At 40.5% G+C, this 25,816-nt stretch overlaps 1 protein-coding gene across 3 annotated transcripts in view; it reads right to left on the bottom strand.

Annotated features, from left to right (window-relative positions):
• The window catches only part of XIAP (X-linked inhibitor of apoptosis), a 57,550-nt gene that overhangs the window by 12,767 nt on the left and 18,967 nt on the right, over positions 1–25,816 (bottom strand). For all 3 annotated transcript variants that reach the window (XM_058714353.1, XM_058714351.1, XM_058714352.1), the window contains 5 exons: positions 16,412–17,320; positions 15,252–15,351; positions 14,159–14,237; positions 13,442–13,484; positions 7,536–7,736 (listed from right to left, as the gene is read on the bottom strand). In XM_058714353.1, the coding sequence (XP_058570336.1) occupies positions 7,536–7,736; positions 13,442–13,484; positions 14,159–14,237; positions 15,252–15,351; positions 16,412–17,288 (1,300 nt within the window). In that variant the 5' untranslated portion in view covers positions 17,289–17,320. The remainder of the gene's footprint in view (positions 1–7,535; positions 7,737–13,441; positions 13,485–14,158; positions 14,238–15,251; positions 15,352–16,411; positions 17,321–25,816) is intronic.

The following is a 25,816-nucleotide window of genomic DNA, read 5'->3' as shown; positions in this document are numbered from 1 at the left end:
AAAGAAATGGGTTAATTTTAGACTTCCTTAGCTGCCGACATTGACTGAAACAACATGAACCCCTACTACGTGCCAGGCACCAATCAGGTGCTGGGAGACAGGAGGACTCACGTGGGACACCTGTTCCTGAGTAGCTGGTGTGCCAGGCGGAGAGAAGGACGGGAGCGGAGGCTGTGCAGGGAAGCACAAAGTACAGAGTGATAAGTGCTATAATAAACTATGTATAAAGGACTCTGGGACAAGATGAGAGGCCAAGTTCTTCTGTTCAGATGCACCGGGGAGGGCTTCCTGGGCTGGTGGCTGCGCGGTGGGGACCTGGGTGATGTGGAAGAGTGACATTTACACACGGCCGGCGACTTGTCCGGCAGAGAAGCGAGGGTGAAGTAAAAGAAGGGACACATGGAAAGGCTACGGCTCACCCCGGAAGCGGAAGCGGATGGATGGGTCTGAGGGACACTTCTGAAGTGAGACTAGGAGGATGTGGTGATTGACTAGATGGCGGGGGGGGGGGGGGGGGGAATATGAAACGGGTTGATTGTAAGACTTCTAGTGTGGCTGGCAAGGGGATGGGAATGCCAAAAGGAAATCTAGAAGGAGGTACTGGCTTGGCATTTTTCAAGTTATTTTTGAGATGTCTGCAGGGCATCCGTACATAAAATGTCACTGGACAGCCATGTTTTGAGGTCTCAAGTCAGGGCTAGAGACAGAGATCTGGGTGACATCAGCACACAGGTGGCACTAAGGTACTTGCTTAATTCAGCTTTTCCCAAACTAGGTTTTGTGAAATGTTAAATATGTTACAAAAATGTGTTTTGTGGCCATAGTAACTGTAATGACCACAACCTCAATGATGGCAGCAGTTAACAATAATACAGTACTTATTACTATGTGCTAGACACTATTCCAAAGGCATTACGTATTTTAACAATCTTTGTAATCTTTGTATACGTGTGGTTTCCAAATCTGGCCTCACATGAGAATCACTTGGGGCATTTTTAAAAAATGTTTCTTCTATTTTGAAAGAGAGAGAAAGCTTGAGCAGGGGAAGAGCAGAGAGGAAGGGAGGGAGAGAGAATCCCAAGCGGGCCCCGTGCCATCAGCGCAGAGCCAGACGTGGGGCTCGATCCCACTGAACCGTGAAATTATGACCTGAGCAGAAATCAAGAGTCTGACACTTAACTGACTGAGCCACCCAGGCGCCCCAGGGCATTTTAAAACACTAGATTGCTAGGCTCCATTCACTAAATCTAAAATTTCTAGGGTTGGTTTTATTTATTTTGTTCTGAAATTAAAGCATGCAAAAAGAAACAGATACGGTTTTATACAACAACAATTTCTGGGCTTGCACACACTGGAGATTGGGAACCACTGCTATGAAGTACAGGACAGTACAACACAGTGTATGTCCCCTCTTAGAGAATCACAATGCATGTCCCTATTTAACTACAGAGCTCCTTTGTCACCACATTCCTTTTAACATGCTGGGGAATACTATTTTGAAAACAAGTCTGGGAAACAGTGGTTGTTTCATTCAATAAATATTTACTCAACACTTAACTAGGTTCTAGGGACTAGAGATACAATAATTAACATATCTAGGCCCCAGGCCCCTAATCGTTCATAGACAAGAAACACAAGTAGACAGGAAATTAGAGCGTAAGGATAAAGGCAATTACAATGTGTTATCAAGAACACAGGAAAGGTGCGAGTGTGTGCTGGAGTGTGTGCACACACACATAAATGGAAGGCCTCCTGGAGGAAATGATACTTAAACTGGGTCCTAAAGGATGAGGAGTTAACTAGGAAAGAGAGAGAGAGAAGGCCCTGGGGGATGGAGGCGGTGGGAGAAGAGTGTCTAGGCAGGGGAAATGGCATAAGCTGGCTCCAGGAGGAGGGACGGAACCAGACGTGCAAGTACACGGGTAAGGCTTGGGAAGAGAGTCACAGGGAAACAGCATGACAAGAGGCTATAGAAGGTTAACAGGGGCCCAGTCATGGAGATTTGGAAACCCATGGAGCGCCTGGGCCGCTCAGTTGGTTAGGCGTCCAACTCTTGACCTCGACTCAGGTCATGACCTCACAGTTCTGGAGCTCGAGCCCCGTATCAGACTCTGTGCTGACCGTGCAGACCCTGCCTGGGATTCTCTCTCTTTCTCTTTCTCTCTCTCTCTGCCCATCCCCTGCTCATGCTCTCTCTCTCAAAATAAATAAACATTAAAAAGAAAGATTTGGCCACCCATGTAAAGGAGTTTGGACTTGTTCCTGAGGACGCTGGGAGCCAGGAGGAGATTTGCGCTTTGGAGAGGTATGCCTGACTAGGGGTGGAGGGAAAGTATTATTTAATCTCTTTCTTCTTATTCTTTTTTAAATCTCTTTCTTCTTAAAAAGCAACCTAGAGGGCATAATCAAACCTATGCTCAAACATAGAATGCATCAGAGATAAGATCAAGTGCCTGTCCTCAAAAAGTTTAGTCTAAGGGGCAGGACAGAAAACAATGTTACAAATGCTCTAATAGCAGGTAAAATCGCGAAGAGGGAGCTCCAGAACGCTACTCTGGGTATGGGGGTAAGCTTGAAAGAATGACCTCTCAGTGGAGCTGGGAAGGAGGAGTTCACAAGATGGATTTAAGGGTGAGAAGGCATGGGGAGGTGTTGTTTAACGGGGACAGTTTTGGTTGTGTAGGTAAGAAGAGCTATGGAGAGTGGGTGCACAATGTCAATGTACTCAACACTATTGAACTGTATACTTAAAACCTTAAACTTTTTAAAGTTTATTTATTTAGAGGGGAGTACATGAGCACAAGTGGGAGATGGGCAGAAAGAGAGAGAGAGAGGATCTCAAGCAGGTTCTGTACTCCTCACCAAGTGTGACGTGGGGCTCGATCTATTGACTGTGAGATCATGACTTTAGCCGAAAGCAAAAGTTGGAGGCTTAACTAAGCCACCCAAGTGCTCCATAAAAAATTTTTTTAAGGAACGCTGGGGGCGCCTGGGTGGCTCAGTCAGCTAAGCGGCAGACTCTGGCTCAGGTCATGACCTGACCTCTGGGTTCACGAGTCAGAGCCCGCATAGGGCTCTCTGCTGTCAGCACAGAGCCCACTTCAGATCCTCAGTCCCCCTCGCTCTCTCTCTCTTAAAAAAATAAGGAAACCTGAGTTTTATTCCCAGCTATCTGAATGACGCTGGGCAACAGCATAACTAGCTTCAGTTTTCTCACTGAAGCGATGAAAGTTATTATATGATCTTTCAGGTTCATTTTGGTTCTGATGGTTTGTGATTCCATTTTACAGACCACAGGAGAATGAAATGTGAGGCCTACCAACCACTGTTATCATCAACCTTCTCTACCTCAGTTTGGCCTTATGTACAGCCACTTAACTCGGATGGTTTTACCCCCTCAGACCAATAGTTTACCTCTGAAAATTATAGTTCATTCAAGCCTTAAGGCAACTATCAGATTCTACATCCTTCACTTGGTGCCTTTCCCCTTCAACTTTCTCCAAGGCTTTCTTCCAGGTCAGGAGGTTCCTGGCACGTGAACTATGAAGGCAAGACCTAGATAACTTTAGATGGTATTTGCTAATATTTTTACTACATTATTTAAAACTTTCTAGAATATGGAGCACCTGGCTGACTGAGTCGGTGGAGCAACTCTTGATTTCGGGGTTGGCAGTTTGAGCCCCATGCTGGGTAGAGAGATTACTTAGAAAAAAAAAATAAAAACTTAAAAAAACCCATTTCTAGAATAAATTGATGTTACTCATGTTACTATCAGAGCAGATCCATGTGGACAGGCTGATAAGAAATATGTATGGTATTTGATTTTTATATACAGTAATACATACATAAAGGTTAAAATAAGCACTTTAGAAGTAAAGGGCTTTACAGCACACTATGTAATCTTGAAAAAGAAAGAATGAAAGATAGTATTTGGTACTGTTTTTAGAAGACCATTTACTAGGACATTCTCTGTCACACAGCCATTGGGATAAAAGCTAGCACTGGATGCAGGATTTCTCGGTAAGCAATAACAGTGTAGTTTTTCTAATAACTTCCACCTGCTCGACTTCAATTAGACCTGCCTTCTATTCTGTATAAAGATTCCTAGCGCCAGTCTTTCCTCCTCAGCCTTTGAGAAGAGGGATATGCAGCAGCCCTAGTGTGAGAAGACAGCCTGTATCAGTGACCCTGCCTCGCGATTCAGTGAGACTAAGGAGAGGTCAATTCCCGCCTCTGAGAGCTGCCCCTTGCTCAGACCCTGCTTCCCACACCATCCTAGCTTGCTGTGGTCTCAGTGATTATAGGAGCCGCCAAGGCCTCCTGCTGGCTAGAAAACAGACACTCCCCAGTGCACTCTGTCCCTGCCCCCCACTAACTCATTCTGTTGCATTCGACGCCTTCAGGTGTAAAAGCTAACACTTCAACTGTCAAACTTGAGTTATGGTTAAGACACAAGGAAAAAGGATACAATCACTTGAATTTCTATTGCAGTAGAAAGAGGACTGAGTCAGTGGTCCATTTTACCATCTCCAAGACAAGTGGAGCTATTACAGGTTTTAAATAAACGCATCGTTAGGAAAAGGGTGGTAAGCTTTCTGCTGCATGTTTTATATCAACTGATCTAATTTTATGTTTTTAAAAAAAAATTTTTTTAACGTTTTTTATTTTTGAGACAGAGAGAGACAGAGTGTGAACAGGGGAGGGGCAGAGAGAGAGGGAGACACAGAATCTGAAACAGGCTCCAGGCTCTGAGCTGTCAGCACAGAGCCTGACTCGGGGCTCGAACTCACAGACCGTGAGATCATGACCTGAGCCAAAGTCGGCCGCTTAACCGACTGAGCCACCCAGGCGCCCCTCAACTGATCTAATTTTAAAAGCCATTAAAATCATACTGGTTTTTGACTGAGGTAATTATCTGAATAATGTTTTAGAAGCATTTGAAATAACTTAAAGGTCAAAAGGGTCTATTTTTTTTAAGTAAGCTCCACACCCAAAATGGGGCTTGAACTCAGAACTCTGAGATCAAGAGTTACATGTTCTTCCAACTAAGTCAGCCAGGCACCCTAAAAGGGTCATTAATGTAAAAAAAAAAAAAATTAGTAAACTTTAAGGTTTATTAGCACTAGGGAGAATTTTCAACCTTTGGAAGAGGTGGTTAAGAGCTCAGAGAACAAAGATTATTATTATCTTTTTATTTTTTAGAGGGAGAGAGATAGTCCCAAGTAGGCTCCACACTCAGTGAAGAGCCCAATGCGGGGCTTGATCCCACGACCCTGGGATCAAGAGTCGGACGCTCAACCAACTGAGCCACCCAGGCACCCCTCAGAGACCAGTGATTATCACAACGTAACTCAGTACCCAAAATGTATTCACAATTTGAAACCTTTTAACCTTCAATGTTGCTGTCAAACATTAGAGTAGCTATCATCCTTAAAGAAGGAACCTGTATTTTTAATTTTTTTTCCTAAAGGGAGTTTATATGATTCTCTTGCACATTATTTAATACACTTTCTAGGGATGCCTGGCTGGCTCAGTTGGTAGACAATGTGACTCTTGACGTCAGGGTTCTTGAGTCTAAGCCCCATGATGGGTGTGGAGCCTACTTTAATTCATGTTTTTATTTACTTGTGAGAAACAGAGTGTGAGTTGGGGAGGGACAGAGAGAGGGAGACAGAATCTAAAGTAGGCTCCAGCTGAAAGCTCAGAGCCCGATGTGGGGCTTGAACCCACAAACAGTGAGATCATGACCTGAGCCAAAGTCAGATGCTTAACTGACTGAGCCACCCAGGCGCCCCAATATATGATTTACAGTGTTAGAGTGCCACTCATTCAAGCTCTATTTAGTAATATAGCACTTTTTATATGTTCACACCACATGAAAAGTTGCAGGACATTCAAAATCCGTTTCAACTACAAAACTTACAGATTCTATACACAGTGATAAAAGCCTTTTTTAAAAAATTTATTTTCAACATTTACTCGTTATTGAGAGATACAGAGACAGAGCATGAGCATGGGAGGGGCACAGACAGGGGGAGACACGGAACCCGAAGCAGGTTCCAGGCTCCAAGCTGTCAGCACAGAGCCTGACGCGGGGCTCAAACTCATGAACTGCGAGATCATGACCTGAGCCGAAGCCGGACGCTTAACCGACTGAGCCACCCAGGCGCCCCAATAAAAGCCTTTCTTTCTTGTTCTTTATCTGAACTAAAACACAAACCCACATTCTAAAATTTTTTTTAAGTATTTATTTTGAAAGAGTGCGCAAGAGACAGCACACGAGAGGGAATCCCAAGTAGGCTCCATGCTGTCAGCAGGGCTCGATCTCATGAACCGTGAGATCATTATCTGAACCAAAATCAAGAGTCGGGCATTTAATCAACTGAGTCACCCAGGTGCCCCCACACTTAAAATGAATAAATCAGTGGCTCTTACTTGGATCCCGATTAGAAGAAATCAACTGTTAAAAATGTTTTAAGACAAGGGGGAAAATTAAAACCAACTGATTTTCAGATGGTATTATAGAAGTACTGGTAATTTTTTAAATGGGGTAACAGTATGTTATGGAATAATGTATCTCCCCAAAATTCGTATTTTGAAGCCCCAAACTCCCAACGTGATGGTACTCACAGATTGGCCCTTAGGGAGGTAATTACATTTAGATGAGGTCATAAGGGTGGGACCCCCTCATGGAATCGGTTTGCTTTCTCTCTCCTTCTTTCCTTCCTTTCTTTCTATGTATTTTTTTAAGTTTTATTCATATATTTTAAGAGAGAGAGAGAGAGTGAGAGCGCACAAACAGTGTAGGGGCAGAAAAGGGTGGGAGAGAGAGAATCCCAAGACACAGCTCGGTCTCACAAACCATGAGATCATGACCTGAGCTGAAATCAAGAGTTAGATGCTTAACTGACTGATCTGCCCAGGCGCCCCTGTATGTATTTATTCTTAAAGTAAACTCTATGCCCAACCTGGGGCTCAAAGTCACAACTTGGAGATCAAGAGTCACATGCTCTACTGACTGAGCCAGCCAGACATCCCATGGACTCAGTGTATCTATAAGAGGAAGAGAGACCAGAGTGCTCTTTCTCGGCCATGTGAGGACACGCAGAGAAGGCAGCCATCTACAAGCCTAACCTGAGCACAGTTTAAGTTACTGCTTAACACATGGTATTAAGATTATGTTAAAAAAAATCCTTATCTGTTAGATATATATTATTTACAGGTAAATGGTGTATGGGATGCCTGGAATTTTCTTTGAAATACATAACAAAAAAAGTTGGGGAAGAAATCAAACAAGATTGGAAAACTGTTGGCAATTATTGAATCTGATCGATGGGTATGTCAGGGTTCATTATATGGCTTTCTCCACTTTTGGGTATTTTTGAATTTTTTATTGTCAAAAAGTCTTTTAAAATGTTTATCCTAAGGGGGATGTGAGAAGGAAGAAAATGAATGGGCCACAAAGTCATGTAAGATGCTGGCCATAAGGAAGTGCTGTTAGGTGTTTCTTGCCTTTTAAAAACAGTCACGCATACCTTTCTGCAATGAGGTCTGGCTTGGTTCATCCTGTGTATTGTCTTTCTGAGCACTCACTAGGTCTGTAACCAGAATCTCAAGTGATTTATAGTTGCTCCCAGATGTCTGAATTTTTTCTTCCATTACTTTCTTAATGTCTCTGAAATTGAATCCCATTCGTATAGCTTGCTGTACCATAGGATCTTGGAAGATGGCATCATCTGAAATAAAAATTGGTGAGAAAAAGGAACGTGGAATTTAAATAATTATTTTCATTAGCACAACTCAACAGCAAAGTATAGTTATAAAGGAACATATAAGCAGCAAGCAAAGCCCCGCTCCTCAAAAAAACCAAAAAAACCCAAAATGCTAACCAGCAAATCAAAGCTACTTTGGGAAGAAGATTTTAAAATATTTAAGCACTGAAGAATCTTTCAGAATGTTAAAATTGAAAATGCAGTATGTATTTTGTAGCACTATGAATTGAGATTAGGTGCTTTAAAGACTAAAACAGTGAACAATTAGGTAAAACTGAGAAGAAAAAGTTGAGTGCTTTGAAAATCAGAACTTTATCAAATCAGCTGAACTCATTAACAACTAACCTAAGTACTTAAAGAGTGGATGTCTTTCCCTTGTCACTAGCAATTATTTTGGAAAAATTGTGGGGAATACGGGGAAGTCCCAGTCTGTGACTTTGAATGTGTGTGTTTCCTATCTCTGAGACTTAGTTTCTGTAGCCAAGGGGGGTGAACTAGATAAGGCAACAAAATGAACAGAAATTCGCTTTAATGGTACTCAAAGTAAAATACAGGTTATATAGGGAACTGCTAAAAAAAAAAAAAAAAAAAAAAGAGAGACTTACACCCTCTGATTCATCAATTCTACTCGAGTATTAAAAATAAGTACAAAGGTCCACCAAAGACATCCACAAGAATATTCACAGCAGTGTCATTTATAACAGCCTCAAACTGGAAACAACTCAAATGTCTATCATCAGGTGAATGGATAAGTAAATTGTGGTATATTCCAATACTACACAGCAAGAAGGAAAAACAAACCACTGCCACAGACAATATGGACGAATCTCACAGATAAGATGAACAAAACGTCATCATAATGATGAACTAGTAACAAAGGAATACACTGTATGATTACATTTGTAAGATGTTCAAATCTAACCTATGGTAATAGAAGTCAGAACGGAACTTGGGGGTAGATACTGATTGGGAAGGGGCCTGAATGAGTTTCGGGCATGGTGGAAATGTTTTATTATCTTGATTTGGCTGATGACGACACATAAATGCATATTAAAATTCACTGAGTTGAATACTTAAGATTGGTCTATTTTATGCATTTTATTGTATGCAGATTATACTTCAATAAATGTTTTTAATTTTTAAATTTTTTAAGTTTATTTATATTGAGAGTCAGCATGTGTGCAAGCGAGCAGGGGAGGGGCAGAGAGAGAGGGAGATAGAGAATCCCAAGCAGGCTCTGCATTGTCAGCACAGAGCCCAAGGTGGGGCTCGAACCCATGAACTGTGAGATTATGATCCCAGCCGAAATCAAGACTCGGCTGCTTCACCAACTGAGCCACCCAGGCGCCCCTCAATAAATGTTTTTTAAAAAGAGAAACTGGAAAAGGATTTGACCATGAGAACTATTATATGGTAAGTAACAAAAGAAGTAAGAAACTAACTTAAGATTTCTGTTTGATAAAGAAAAATTCTGTTGGGAGGTTATAATGCAGACAAAAGACCATTTATGAGAATACTAATGCATCTGGATGAGAAATAAGGGCAGAAACTAGGGCAGAATCAGTGGATTTTAGACAATATTAAAAAGGTTGAATTCATCAGACCTGGTGGTTAATTAAATGTAGAGGGATTAAGGAAAGCAAAGAGCTTAAAATGACTCAAATTACTGGGCAACTCTGTGAACTGTGGAACTATTAACCAACTTGGGGGGGTGGAGAGCAGGACTGGATTCAGTCAGGGTGGTTTTTAGAAATGCGGAATTTGAGCTGCTTTTGAGATTTTTAAGTGGAGATGTCCAGAGATCAGCTGGACATCGCTCTTTCCTGGTTCTACTGTCCGCGTTTTGTTGTTTTTTTTTTCCAGCTTGTTTTGTTGGCTCCTTCTGCTCACCTTCCGCTTCCCTCATCGATGCACCCTTTTTAATGATCTCTCTGGATGCTTCCCCCCTACCACAATTTTACTTATTTAGGTGAGTTCCAGGTTTTAATATCCATGTACTTGGATATCCTGTAGGTATCTCAAGGTCACCTTGCTAAAAACTAAAGGCAGAGACAACAGGATATGAGAAACAATTGAAAGGACCCTTACCTTACACATACATAAAAATTAACTCAAAATGGATCAAAGACCTGAATGTAAGAGCTAAAACCATAAAATTCTTTTTATTTTTTAATAAAAAGTTTTTTAATGTTTATTTTTGAGAGAGAGACAGACAGACAGACAGACAGACAACACGAGCAGGAAGGGGCAGAGAGAAAGGGAAACACAGAATCTGAAGCAGGCTCCAGGCTCTGAGCTGTCAGCACAGAGCCCAATGCGGGGCTCAAACCCACAGACCATGAAATCATGACATGAGCTGAAGTCAGACTTTTTTTAACCCACTGAACCCCCCAGATGCCCCTAAAACCATAAAATTCTTAAAAGAAAACATAGATGACCTTGGATTAGGCAATGGTTTCTTAGATATAACACTATAAAAGCATAAGCAACAAAAACAGATCAACTGGATTTCATCACAATTAAAAACGTATATGCTTCAAAGGACACCAGCTAGAAAGTGAAAAGATAACCCACTGAACGAGAGAAAATATTTGCAAATCATATATCTGACAGGGGGCTTACATATAACAAACTAGAATATGTAAAGAACTCTTACAACTCAGTAACAGAAAGATAAATACAACAACTTAAAAAATGGACAAAGGCAATGAACAGACATTCTTCAAAGAAGACCTACAAATGGCCCATAAGCACATGAAAGGATTCCCAACATCATTAGCCATCAGGGAGATGCAAATCAAAAGCACAATAAGATACCACTTCACAAACCCACTAGGATGGCTGTAATAAAAGAACATACAATAACAAGCATTAACAAGGATGTGGAGAAATAAACCAGAACCCTTATGCACTGCCAGCGGGAATGTAAAATGATGCAGCCACCTTGGAAAACTGGCCATTTCTCAAAAGGTTAAATGTAGAGTTACTACGTGACCCAGCAATTCCATCCCTAAATATATACTCAAGAGAATTCAAAACCTGTTTCTACACAGAAATTTGCACACAGATGTTCATAGCAGCATCAGCATCATTCTTTTTTTTTTTTTCAATTTTTCTTTAACGTTTATTTATTTATTTATTTTTTTATTTTTTATTTTTTTTATTTTTTTTTTTAAATTTTTTTTTTTTAACATTTATTTATTTTTGAGACAGAGAGAGACAGAGCATGAACGGGGGAGGGTCAGAGAGAGGGAGACACAGAATCTGAAACAGGCTCCAGGCTCTGAGCTGTCAGCACAGAGCCCGACGCGGGGCTCGAACTCACGGACCATGAGATCATGACCTGAGCCGAAGTCGGACGCCCAACCGACCAAGCCACCCAGGCGCCCCATAACGTTTATTTATTTTTGAGACAGAGAGAGACACAGCATGAACGGGGGAGGGGCAGAGAGAGAGGGAGACACAGAATCGGAAGCAAGCTCCAGGCTCTGAGCCATCAGCCCAGAGCCCGACGCGGGGCTCGAACTCGCGGACCGCAAGATCGTGACCTGAGCTGAAGTCGGACGCTTAACCGACTGAGCCACCCAGGCGCCCCTAGCATCATTCTTAAAAGCCAAGGAGTGGAAACCCAAATGTCTACCAACTGATGAATGGGTAAACATTCATGGTATTATCCATACAAAGGAATATTTTTCCACCATAAAAAAAGAATGAAGTACTCATATAGGAGTACCAAAATGTGGATGAACCTCAAAGCCATATATTATGATTCCATTCATATGAAATGTCCAGAATAGGTAAATCCAGAGAGATGGAAATAAATTAGTAGTTGTTTGGGTTTGAGGGTGAAGGGGCAGCAATGGAGAGTGACTGCTAATGGGTATAGGGTTTCTTTTGGGGGTTACGATAATTCCCTGCAGCAATTAAATAGGTTGTGATGGTTCCACAACCTTGTGAATACACTAAAAACCACTAAAGTGTACAGTTTATAAGGGTGAAATTTTTGCTATATGAATTACATTTCTATTTAAAAACATTAACCCTAAACCAGAGCAAGAGTCTCATTTAGTCATAAAAAACACAGTGTGCATTGTAAAGGTGATTATTATCAAGAAATACTATAGAATCTTTGTTTCTGGATAATCTGAAAAATACAGGCTGGGATAAATGATTTCTTAAACTGTATTTTTTATGCTCATTACAAAACCTGTATCAAACATTATCAAAATGGCTCTCTTTCTTAAGCATATTCATGAGTATATATAGTTTTCTCTTGCCTTGTAACCCTTAGGATACTAAACAGATGATGCTATAAGGAGTGGGGAATCAGCAGGCATTCTCAATAAACTTTCTACTATTCTCGAAACATGATGCCTAAATTGAGAATGAGATCTACGGTGTGATGTAGGTTTCAGAAGACCTCGTTTACAGCCCTAGTTCCACTGACGATTTGTAAGGTAACTGTGGGCAAGACACTTAACCTCCTTGACTCTGTTTCTTCATCTGAAAAGTGGGGATAACAATATCATATTTTCTTAACATAGCATTTTTCTGGTTTTCAAAGATGCTTATGATGAGTAACTAATCTCTGAGATAAAAACCTCGGGGCGCCTGGGTGGCGCAGTCGGTTAAGCGTCCGACTTCAGCCAGGTCACGATCTCACGGTCCGTGAGTTCGAGCCCCGCGTCAGGCTCTGGGCTGATGGCTCGGAGCCTGGAGCCTGTTTCCGATTCTGTGTCTCCCTCTCTCTCTGCCCCTCCCCCGTTCATGCTATGTCTCTCTCTGTCCCAAAAATAAATTAAAAAAAAAAAAAAAAAAAAAAAAAAAACCTCTACCTCTCTATAAGGTAACAGGAGATAAACCGAACCGTGCCCCTCTGTGAAGAAACTGGGGAAGGCAGAAAGATGGCATGGGATAAGGAAGCAGGTAGGGCCGATCGTGGTGATGGCACATTAGCAGAGCACTGGATTCATGATCCTGGCTAACTGAAGAAGCACCAGGGACAAAAATACACTTAACTCTTCCTTTCGCAATTTTAACAGAAATGGCAATGGACAGCCTATAGCTGCTTCTCCTGAAATAGGAAAAGCTAACTGTCCAACTTCCATATGAATATTCTTTTTTAAAGTCTTATTTTATTTTTAATTTTTTAGTATAATTAATGTAACAAAATATATAATTATATAACTTATGGTTTAGTATAATTTTTAATTTTCCAGTAGAATTAATATAGTGTTATATCAATCACACGAATGTTCTTAACAGTTAAACATCGGACTTAAATTTACAGGCACTTGACTAATTCTTAATTCATAGCAATGTCATCTCAAATAAACACACCCTGATTACCTTGAAAGAATAAGCTTGTATTTCCAACCTATAAATAACAACTATAATAAATTGGCAATGATAGGGCTCCTGGGTGGCTCAGTCGGTTAAGTGTCCGAGTTTAGCTCATGTCATGATCTCGAGGTTCATGAGTTCAAGCCCTGTGTCGATCGAGCTCTGCACAGATGCTTAGAGCCTGGAGCCTGCTTCGAATTCTGTGTCTCCCTCTCTTCCCCCTTCCCCCACTCACTCTCGCTCGCTCTCTCCCTCTCTCTCAAAAATCAATGTTAAAAAAATAAATCAGTAATGAAATTAAAAGTATATTTAATAGGCATATTTACCAATTCTTTTGGTTAATGATGGCATTTTTTCAGCAGCTCTTACCTAAAACAGAAATACGGATTTTAAGTTAGAATTCTTTTTGGTAGAGGCAATTACCTCAATTTGAAAAGTTACATTAATCATGAATTTATAAATTGGCTTTATTCCAATGTTCACAAGAGGCATAAACTGATGAAGCTAGAAGTTAAAAGATCATTTAACCCAATCCATTCACTTTACAGACAAGAAGCTGAGACTCAAGGAGATTAAACAACTTGATGGAGGCAACAGAGTTCATGGTGGAGCCATAACGGCAACTCTAGCCCCCTGTTCTAGTCCACGGCCGTTCCCTCATGGTGCCAATACCTTGGCCACCCCAGGCCGCACCATCCACTTAGACACATTTTTGAGACTTAAAATATCATCTATGAAAAGTTTAAAACTATTTATGAGTATAAAACACATTACACAAAAGTCTAATTTCAGAAAGCTGAGGGATTAAGTATTTTAGTTCTTAAAGCCCAGTTCTGCTTACAGTGATAGTTCAATCAGCTCACAGGGAGTCTCTTCACAAATCGGCTTCAGAGTAAGAATAACAAGCCATTCTTCAAGATCTCCCCTTTAAAGCTCACCATACACTATTAATTTAAAATACTATACTGTGAATTTTACACCAAGAAATCATTGCAAAAGAAATTACGTATTTAAAAATATATATTCTACAATATGTGACTTACCATAGAGTCCTCAAGTGAATGGGTTAAATGAATATTGGTTACATAGTCTTGTCCCTTCTCTTCTAACAGATATTTACACCTAAACAATTAAAAGAAGGTTAAACTTTGGTAGCTGATAAATTAGTAAGGTAGAAGTAAAGATATAATCTCCATTATCTTAATTCCATTAACTTGCTTTTTGGTATTTCTAAGAAGTGGCAAAATAAAATGTTATTCAATTCCCTATCAACTGTCATTTTAAGGTCAAAAAATGTGTTCCCTTTGTTATGCTACTTTGTTAATCTTAGTGAGGCAAAAAATATCACCTATTAAATTATCACCTTAACATTTAAAAAATTTTCTTCAAACAGTTAATCTTAAATTTTATTTAGAGGATTAACCAACTGTACATTTTGAAGGAATTCTTTAGGCTTCTAACCTTTCCTTCTAAGGCTTTTTCAAGTTAAGATTTATTTTCAAACAACTGCTCTGAAGTTTTACGTTGTACTACTTTGCAGGCCACAAATTCACATCATTTACATACGTGTGTACTTGATTTTTAAAGAAGATGGAAAAGAGACGTTTAGCGTATGTCGCTATCATTCTAAGATGCCATTGATTATATGAAGCACGATTATTTTAAGTACCACCACTGCCAATTCAATTATGACCCACCTCCAGATGTGTCCTCATTTCAGAAATCTGCAAATGTGAACTACTGTGTGTGTTAGAATCACTGAGATAGAGTAAAATTGGCTAGGGGATGTCATGGGTTCTTAAGGAAACTCCTCGACAGCAAGGGCTCTACTGCCCATCATGAAAGAGCCTACCTCCAACAACAACAGAACCATATATTCCTAATCTGGCATTTAGAAACAGAATTATCTGAATGCCAGAGATACAATATACAAGCAATGAGTGCTTTCTCTGGTCACCAGAGAAGGCTTAGGACTTTTTTTTCCCCTATAAAGTAGGTGACCCCATTTTTATAAACCTGGTGTGAATTTCAAGCCATAGTGAGGGCAAAAATAGTTGAGGTGAAAAGTTATTCAAGATTTTCCTACTGCAAAGTGTCTAACTTGCCTGTTCTTGAATAAGCATTTAAATACCTTACCCTGGATACCACTTAGCATGTTGTTCCCAAGGGTCTTCACTGGGCTTCCAATCAGTTAGCCCTCCTCCACAGTGAAAGCATTTTACTTTATCACCTTCCCCTAAGAAAAGACACAAGTAAAAAAAATACATGTGTTTGTGCAATTAAAAGCTTACGCAAAACTACTCCTTTTAACACTGAAATTAACCATTTCTAAATACACGAAAGCCTCACGGCTTCAAAGAAGACATTCAAATTCACATCTAAGTAACAGACATGATTGTTTGAGGAGGAAACAGACACTAAATTCACTGAATTAATCTGAGGTATTTTACAGAAGACAAAAATAAAACTGTCCAATTTTTATGTGAAAAATTACAACTGTTACCTTCTAACATGTCATTTGGGGCCATCCATACTACACTCCTTCAAACTGAAACTTTAACAGTAAAGCTCAGCATAATGAAATTACTAGTAAGTTTCTCTACGGGTTATAGCTACGTGACACTAAATAAACCTTCATGGTTTCTGTAGGATACTATGTAAATAAAATATCGAAATAACTGCGAGTTTGTATTTTGGCACTGTTCAATCCTAAAGTAAATGGGTCAGATATATCGTGGTATAACTGAATATTCCTGGAAGGCATCACACTAATGGCCCTTCCTGACAAGTTTACACTAGTCCATTTGAGAAGTGCTTATTTGAAGCAATAAGGCATCATACAGGGCAGCTTTCAAACATATCGTCTATACATAAAAGGCAGATATCAATTTTAATATCGGCCACACTAAACTCTCGACGTTAACTCTTTTGTGGGGTGTAGAAAGCATGCACGTAGGCTATGCACTGAGCACACAGAGTAGGTGCTCGCTCCGTTATAGTCAGCCTTGCTGTCAGACCCATTCTTGTACCATCTTTTGCAGGTCACCCTTCTCCAAACAACAACCACACGAAGGGGAAGAGAACTCACAATATGGCGGTCGCTTTCACAGAAATGGAGTGCTTACATTGCAGATTCAACATAAGGGTTCACAGATTTAATAGTGATACAAACCATCAGGCCAGCCTGCACCTAAATATTTACCAGTTCAGGGGGCTACAGCAATCGATTTACTTTTTTAGGAACCCTGAGATAGTTGGAAAGTTATTTAACAGCCTGATTTTATAATAACGTTTACCTAAAGCATAAAATCCAGCTCTGGCAAGCTGCTCCTTGTTAACGGAGTACATCCACGTCCCAAAAGTAACGATCCGTGCTTCATAATCTGCCATGGCTGGATTTCTTGGAGCATTTGTCGAGTTTGGGAAATTCCTATCAGAACTCACAACATCAGATTCACTTCGAACATTCACATTCCGGCCCAAAACAAAGAAGCAATTAGGAAAGTGCCGCCTGTGTTCTGACCATGCACGATCGCAAGGTTCCCAATTTTTCAGTTTTCCGCCACAACAAAAGCACTGCACTTGATCCTCAATACCTGTGTAGTAGAGTCCAGCGCTAGCTAACTCTCGTGGGGTCAGGTGGGCATAGTCTGGCCAGTTCTGAAACGACTTTAATCTAGCTTCTTCACTATACATGGCGGGGTTCCTCGGGTATATGGTGTCTGATATATCTACAACCTGTCCAGTTCTCAAAAGATAGTCTGCGTGAGTCTCAGATGGCCTGTCTACAACAAAATGATTTCTGTTTCCCAGATAGTTTTCAGCTTTATACTGACCATTTTGGATACCAGGGTTTGTAGGTTGCGCAGCATGACTTTCAAAATAAAAGCCATTGATAAATCTGCAATTTGGGGATACTTTCCTGTGTCGTCCAACCGCTGAGTCTCCATATTGCCATCTATCTACTGCTGCGTGGCAGCTGAAGCAGCGCACAGTGTCTCCTTCGCCGGTATACAGAAAACCCGCTCGTGCCAGCGTTGATGCCGAGACAGGACTATTACTTGGAAAATTAGTGAAAGTCTTTAATCTATTAAACTCTTCTACAAAGTCTTCATCCTTACTGAGATCTGCAGGTACACAAGGTTTAGATGCTTCAAAACTGTTAAAAGTCATCTTCTCCTGAAAACAGGACTTGTCCACCCTTCCTAAAAAGAGAACATTACATGAAGAAATCCAAAGTGTGAGACGCAGCCAATATAATTTTGATATCAGAAGCTAATAAACTAACTACTGATGACATAAAAGTAATCATACAATCTCTAAGAAATATTCTAATTCTAAATATTAGAGTTCTACGTTACCACGTGATTCAAGTTACAAAGTAAAAACCTGCATTTTTTGTTTTTTAGAGGAAAGTAATATTTAAGTAGGTAGAACTATTCATTTTTAATTGCTTATTTTGCATAAATATGGAAACTATGTGATGCAGAATATATTAACATTATTAACCATGTAAAACCATTAATTAGGAAAAACAGAAAAGCATAAAATATGCAGATTCTTAAACTCCCTGCATAATTGTTATAATGGATCATTGTATAGTCAAGGCATCAAAGTTCAGCTTTAACAATTAAAAAAAACTGTGTATGTTCAGAATGTTAATGAACTAATTTTTAATATTTCTTTACTTCCCTGCAGAGCAAAAGATACCTGAGTTTTATGCACGGTATTGGTTCTAATATGTCCTTCAGGAGCATCAAATGTTTCTAGGGGCGCCTGGGTGACTTAGTCACTTAAGCGTCCGACTCCAGCTCAGGACATAATCTCACAGATCATGAGTTCGAGCCCTCCGTCAGGCTCTGTGCTGACAGCTCGGAGCCTGGAGCCTGCTTCGGATTCTGTGTCTCCCTCTCTCTCTGCCCCCCCCCGCTCATGCTCTGTCTCAAAAATAAAATATTAAAAAAAGTTTAAAGAAAGGAATATCAAATGTTTCTGATTTTCATGCATATGAAAATGGACTCTCGTAGTCCATTTTTTGTTGGAATTGGATCATTTCAGATATATGTATTACTGCCCTCTAGAGGGCAGCTCCAGAGAGATTCTGAGTATGCGTAGACCTTAACTGCAGTTACTTTTGCTATCAACTTCCCATGGTCAAGAAACAATCTGTTCAAATGGAAGAGAAGTACTAGTGTAGCCTCATTAAAGTTGCCAAATTATAGCTGTGTAACATTTAACCCAGAAAAAATTCTAAAAAAGAACTAGCTGGGTTATGAGAAGGGTGGCCAGATAATTTAGCCTCCAAACCTGGACACTCTGAAACTGAAAAATGATGTTACTAATAATTACACTGGGACAACAGGCATAAATCAGGGTTGCCCCAAGCAAACCTGGTTCTCCGGAATCTTGCACCCTTCCTAATACTGTGCTCAGTATATGCTTGGCAAAAAAAATTTAAAAAAGGACACAGTAATTTTTTTTAAGTTTATTTATTTTGACAGACAGCAAGAGAGCATACGCGTGCAAGGCAGCGGGCAGAGAGAGGAAAGAGAAGGAGAAACCCAAGCAGGCTCCATGCTGTCAGCACAGAGCCTGACACGGGGCTCAAACTCACGGAACCATGAGATCATGACCTGAGCCGAAATCCAGGGTCGGACATTTAACTGCCCGAGCCACCCAGGCGCCCTGGGACACGGTAATTCTGTCTCTACCACGTTATGTGCATTAATGGATTTCTTGGGAAGAATTAATAGCCCTGGCATTATGTTGGCACTACATGTCTCGGAACATCATCTCAGAGTCATGCTGAACACAAGGCTTCTGTCTTGCAGGCTGGCAATAAACTTCAGTTTCTCTTGGCCTTGTCAATTTACAATGGTATTAACTCCTACATATGCAAGAGCTCAGATATATCTGCAGGGAACAATTTTTGGAAGATAGTCTCCATGATTTTTCATCATTGTTTCCCAGATGTCTGAACGCATTTTGACACTAGCTTTAAGACCCCTCGTTGAATCAGAATAAGCTGGATGACAAAAATCAAGATTCAAAGAAACCAAAGCTGGCTGATATGCTGAGATGAAATTTAACAGGGATATTAAACATTACATTCTGACTTTAAAAATCTGTTGCACAGCTAAAGGAAAATGGAAACTTGGTTTGGAAAGAAGTCACGTGAAAGCAACTCTCTAGATTAATATCTTGGGATTTTAGTTAATTAAAAATTCATTTTGAGGGGTGCCTGTTTGGCTCAGTCAGTACAGCATGTGACTCTTGATCTCAGGGTCGTGAGTTCAAGCCCCATGTTGGGCACAGAGCTTATGTCAGAATATAAAAATTCATTATATGAGCCAACATTACATGGTTGCTAAAAAAAAAAAAAAAAAAAAACCCAAAAACAAAACAAAACTTAAAGTAACTCCAGGCTGCATTAATGTCCAGAAGTGCAACATCAACACAAGGATGAAGGGTTATAACAATCAACAGCAGTACAGAATGGATTGGGTTGCCTTGTAGATTCCTCCCATTACTGGAAGGCACAACGGCATAGACTAAGAGGCAGGACAAAACATTTCTAAGTCTATAATGACCCTGAAGAATTAATGCTCAATATAATCCAAAACATAGGAAAATTACCTTCTCTGAGGTGGTAAGTTTTATTTCTCAGGTCAATCAAAACAGACAGAAAATGTAAAATCAAGGATCTATTCTCATTTCGAGATAGTGGACATCTTGTATGGTTCAAGTAGTCACCCCATTTCAGATAATATTAGATAAAACTCCACCGTTCAATACTAGCAGGAGAATCTCTGTTTGAAGCTTTCAAGTGGAGACCTCATCTTACCAGGGGTCATTTCCATGCTAATAGTTTAGATTTCACTGTTTTGAAAAGCTGATATTTATTCAGAAACACCCAATTGAGCACTACATATACATTATCAGAGTGTGAGCTTTTGTTGCAGGGTGAGAAAGCAGAATTACTAGAGAGGTTAAGAGTGAAAGGGAGAAAAATGACTGACAAGACAGAAACCTTGGGTTTGGAGGAAGGCACCAAACGAAAAGGATGAGAGAGGATTTTTTTTTTTTTAAAGAAGGATTTAAACGGAATGAAGGTGGGAGAGATGATATTTAGAAAATGAGTATATATAGCACAGGAATTGTGAATAGAGAAGAAAACGGGGTATGAATACTGGAGAAGGGTGACCAAAAGGCTTTGGATGTAAACAGGTCTTAATACAATAAAGTATGCGGAGATAATTTAAGGCTTCTTTGTGAAAGCGTGCTTAGGCTTTGTATTAGGGAAGCAGAAAGGTAACAAGGCACAGAGGGAAAGATGTGAAAGAAAGCTGTCACAGGACTCGCAAATTTGTCTAGTTTAAGAACTTCTAAACCTCTGAGTCAATGACCTGGAATAGGCATGAGAACAGTGTTGCAAGTTTACAATGTTATAATGTTATTAAACGCCCAACTCTGGATTTCAGCTCAGGTCATGATCTCATGGTCAAGAGATCCAGCCCCGTGTTGAGCTCCACGCTGAGCATGGAGCCTGCTAAAGATTCTCTGTCTCTGGCTCTGCCCCTCCCCTGCTCACATACTTTCTCAAACAAAAAAGTTACTGAAATAAATAGCAACAGGAAGTAGATTAGTGGTTGCTAGAGCTGGGGGAGGAGGGGAATGAGGAGTAAATACACGTGGTTACTGGGTTTCTTTTTGGAGTAATGAAATAGTCTGAATTAGACTGTAGTGACGGTTGCACAACTCTGTGAATACACTAAAACCCACTGAACTGTACACTTTAAAATTAAGTTTATGGTAGGTGAGATGTATCCTGATAATGCTGTTTAAATGCTAGTTTGGTAATAGTATACACTTTGGAGCATCAGAGGTGATTTTCAGGCTAAAACAAAGGGACCCTTGCTAACGAAATTACTTTTTTATATGGAAACCTAGATGTTACAATACATTTTCGGAACTAGGCAGAGGCCTAAATCACTTCTATTTGAAGTGGTTACATATTTAACCTGTTACAAAGATCCCAGTTAATTTTTCTTTCAATTACATTCTTTAAATTCTAACGTGAAGTCTGATTCCTACCTCTTTTGATACTCTGAGGACCTCAATTCTTATGTTCACAATATTTTCTTAATGTCGTTCTTCTGTTGCGAATTGTTGTAAATCATCTTCTGAAGTGCATTTTTTTCTAACTTCTAGGAAATCAAACCAATTGGCTGTTTTTAGGAGCCAATTAGCTTCTTTCCACATTGTGAAGCACTGAAGCTATGTTCCTGAATTATGAAATTCTGTGTTTTTTTAACACTGGGTTTATTCATCTTACAGTTTATTTATTTATAAACTAATTCCAAATAGGTATAACTGCATTGACTCTGGTAATACAGAAGACTCTAATTCTTCATTTCTTCACATTGCAAAACATTCCTTTTGTTGTACACACACACACACACACACACACACACACACACACACACACACACACGGTGTGTGCTTTTGAACTCTTTTAATGTATTCAAGTAGTGTGAATTCTTTTGAATATAAGATACACACACATAGGTTAAAAGATTTTTATACACAGGACAGACTTGTGCACTTTTTATACAAAGATTTTGGATCTTCTTAAGTGGGATTGTTCCAGGAACACTGGCTACACTTTGGGAGAAAGTTGTATTTATCATGGACAGGTAGAGTTTATCCATATTATTTTCATTAGGCTATTTATTTCTCACACGTCCACTTAGACCAGTTAAGAGTAAGGCTGCCAACTTTCATTCTCTGCCTGAATTCTTTGGTATTTACCATTGTACAATGTGCACAAGCACTACAGTATGCATGTATATAGAAACTAAGAATATTATGAAGTACATAACTCCCCTATACTTTACGGATAATTCCCCCAAAAGCTATTTATTATTTTTTTATTTTTTAAATTAAGTCATCTCTGTGCCCAATGTGGGGCTTGAACTCATGACCCCGAGATCACGAGAGTCACGTGCTCTACTGGCTGAGCCATCCAGGAACCCCTATTAATTCTATGGTAGGGCTACTATGGATGCCTTTAGAACGTTTGTGTGCTATTAAAACAATGGAAGAATCAAATGACTCATTCTGAGGGACAGAGTCTCTAGATGGTTAAAAAAAAAAAAAAGATGAAATAAAGTCCTGATTAATTGGGGGGAAAAAAACCTCTAATGTTCAAGCAATAGAAAAAAAATCCTATGCAGAAGTATTTTTTGTGAGATTTAATATCAGAACACTACTCAGAAATGTATTTAAGTATTAAACTTTCTTTTTATTTTTTTTACTAAAAAATGCTTTTATTTTTAAAGTTTATTTACTTATTTCGACAGAGACAGAGAACTCAATGAATGGGGGAAGGTCAGAGACATAGACATAGACATAGACATAGACATAGAAAGAATCCCAAGCAGGCTCCACACTGTCAGTGCAGAGCCCAATATGGGGCTCAATCTCACGAATCATGAGACCAAGACCTGAGCCGTAATCAAGAGTCAGACACTTAACCAACTGAGCCACCCAGAGCTCCTAAGTATTGAGCTTTCTATTGCCTTACTTGAAACAAAAATTAACAGTAATTTTTTTAAAAAGCTGTTTGGGGGATACCTGGGTGGCACAGTCCATTATGCAGCCATCTCTTGATTTCTGCCTAGGTCATGATCTTGCAGTTCATGGGACTGAATCCTGCATTGGGCTTTGTGTGCTGACAGTGCAGAGCCTGCTTGGGATTCTCGCTCTCCCTTTCTCTCTGCCCCTCCCCCACTCATGCTCTCTCACTCTGTCAAAATGAAGTTAAAAAAAAGTTGTTTGGTAGTCAATTATTACTGCTTAGGCAATTTTTTAATAAATAATAGGTTTTTTTGTTGGCCCGTTTTAATGTTTATTTATTTTTGAGAGAGACAGACAGAGCATGAGTGGGGTGCGAGCAGAGAGAGAGGGAGACACAGAACCCGAAGCAGGCTCCGGGCTCTGAGCTGCCAGCACAGAGACTGATGCGGGGCTCAAATTCCGGAACCGGAACCGTGAGCTCATGACCTGAGCTGAAGTGGGACACTCAACCGACTGAGCCACGCAGGCGCCCCCTGCTTAGGCAATGTTTTAAAAATGTACTCCATAATATCATGAGTTTCAGTTATCACAGCATCTTAGAAAACGTAAGTAAGCAGTTTCATATGTGTACCAGACACTGATGAAAGTAATTTTGACTCTGCACAAATTTATTTAAGATGGCTAACTAGGAAATGGTCTCTGATGGCTGAAAATTAACTACTATAAATATCCATTACAATTTTTTGTTAGTTTTAATTTTATTTTAGAGAGAAGAGAAAACGGCAGGGGAGAGGCAGAAGGGGAAGGGGGGGGAGAGAGGGAGGGAGGGAGAGAGAGGGAGGGAAAGAGGGAGGGAGAGGAAGGGAGGGAGGGAGAGGGAGGGAGGGAGGCTGAGGGAGGGAGGGAGAGGTAAGGAGGGGGGAGGGAGGGAGGGAGAGGTAAGGAGGGGGGGAGGGAGGGAGGGAGAGAGGGGGAGGGAGGGAGGGAGGGAGGGAGAGAGGGAGAGAGAGAGAGAGAGAGAGAGAGAGAGAGAGAGAGAGAGAGAGAATATGAATGAATCCCAAGCAGGCTCCACACTCAGCATGAAGCCCAACATGGAGCTCAATCCCACAACCTCTGGATCATGGCCTGAGCTGAAACCAAGAGTCAGACACTTAACTGACTGAGCCACCCAAACGCCCCCACCCCCGGCCCCCATTAGAACTTTTTAAGTCAAAATGGTACCTGAATGACAAATCACCATTCTTAACAAATAAGTAGCAAAACCCTTCATGGTTTTATTTTTGTTTTTACCAAGCTCATAGATCTCTACGATCTATGTTTCACTCTTCCGGTGTCTGTAAGAAATTTATCCAGTCACTACTGGCTCACTTAATGAACTACATCTTTTTTTTTTTTTAATAAAAAAAATTTTTTAATGTTTATTTATTACTGAGAGACAGAGGCAGAGCATGAGCAGGGGAGGGACAGAGAGAGGGGGAGACACAGAATCTGAAGCAGGCTCCAGGCTCTGAGCTGTCAGCACAGAGCCTGAAGTGGGGCTCGAACTCACAAACTGTGAGATCATGACCTGAGCCCAAGTTGGATGCTCAACCGACTGAGCCACCCAGGTGCCCCTATAAACTATATAACTTCTTAACATTATTCCTGCAACCAAGGGCTTTGTTAACTTCTCATCATGAAGAAGCATCTAAGTAACTATACTGTGGCACAGTACAAAGGGAGCTGAGTGACTGTTACAAGTTGAATCCCGCCCCCAGGAAAGATACTTTTAAGTCCTACCCACTGGTTAAGAATGTGAATGTATTTGGAAATAGGATCTTTGCAGATGTAATTGAGTGAAGACAGGCTCATTAGGGTGGGCCCTCATCCAATATGACTGAAGTCTTTTCAAGAAGGGAAGAAACACGGCCACAGAGGCACGTGGGGAAGCCGGCCACGCAAAGATGGAGGCTGAGGCCGGAGTGCTAATGCACCTGTAAGGCAAGGAGCACCAAGGAGGAGTGGCAACTCCAAGAGCTACAACAAAGGCATGGAACAGATTCTCCCTAGAGCCTTCAGAGAGAACATGGCCCTGGCAACACCCTCATTTCCAACTTGTAGCGTCCAGAACCGTGAGAAAATAAATGTCTCTTGTTTTAAGCCACTCGGTTTGTGGTACCTTGTTATGGCAGCCCTAAGAAAAGCTAATAGGATGATGTTAAAAATACGAACCAGAATTATGTAAGCAACATAATCCTATTAGTTCCCACTGCAGTACTATCATGCTGGCTGAAACACATTATGTAATTAAATAAAGGCATCTGTTTAAAACTCAGAACACGCATGTTTCTAGAATCTCGTCTATGACATCTTTACTGATTCTCCCACTCCAAATCCCTCTACGTAATTTGCTGATGATCCAAGTTGTACTAGAACAAGATTTAGTAATTTCTGCATGTTTGTCCAACCTTCTTTTAAAAGTTTATCGATTTATTTTGAGAGAGAGAGAGAGAGAGAGAGCGAGCAAGCAGGAGAGGGGTGGAGAGAGAGGATCCCAAGCAGGCGCTGAGCCGCCAGAGCAGAGCCTGACACGGCGCGGCAGGGACCTTGAACTCATGAACTATGAGATCATGAACTAATCCAAAACCAAGAGTCACTTAACCAACTGAGCCACCCAGGCACCCATGCACGCGTGTTTGGATGTGTGTGTTTGTATGTTGTCAGCATGAAGGTCCTCTTGGGCAAGGACCGTGTCTTATCACGTCTGTATTCTCAATGCCTAAAACAACGCACAATATGCAGTAGTACTTAATAAATGTTGGGCAAAAGAATGAATGCTGCACCACTTCTATCACACTACTGCTGTCATTGTGCTGCACTGCCCTGGACACTTGAGATCACCGTGAGCACTAAAAACTGTTAGCATTTGCCTCGGAAATTGTTAATATATGCCTAGGAAATGTGACCAAAATAGTCAATACGTGTATACCATGCAAACGGTATCATTCTTCAGTAATAAAAAACCTATCCTAAAATCACATTTTAGGGGCACCAGGCTGGCTCAGTAAAAGGAGCATGTGAATCCTGATCTCCGGGCATGAGTTTGAGCCCCACCTTGGGTGTAGAGATGACTTAAATAA

Source organism: Neofelis nebulosa, chromosome X (genome assembly GCF_028018385.1).
Source record: "Neofelis nebulosa isolate mNeoNeb1 chromosome X, mNeoNeb1.pri, whole genome shotgun sequence".
NCBI lineage: Eukaryota > Metazoa > Chordata > Mammalia > Carnivora > Felidae > Neofelis > Neofelis nebulosa.
The sequence above is the reverse complement of the archived record's forward strand: the minus strand, read 5'-3'. Positions and strand labels throughout refer to the sequence as shown.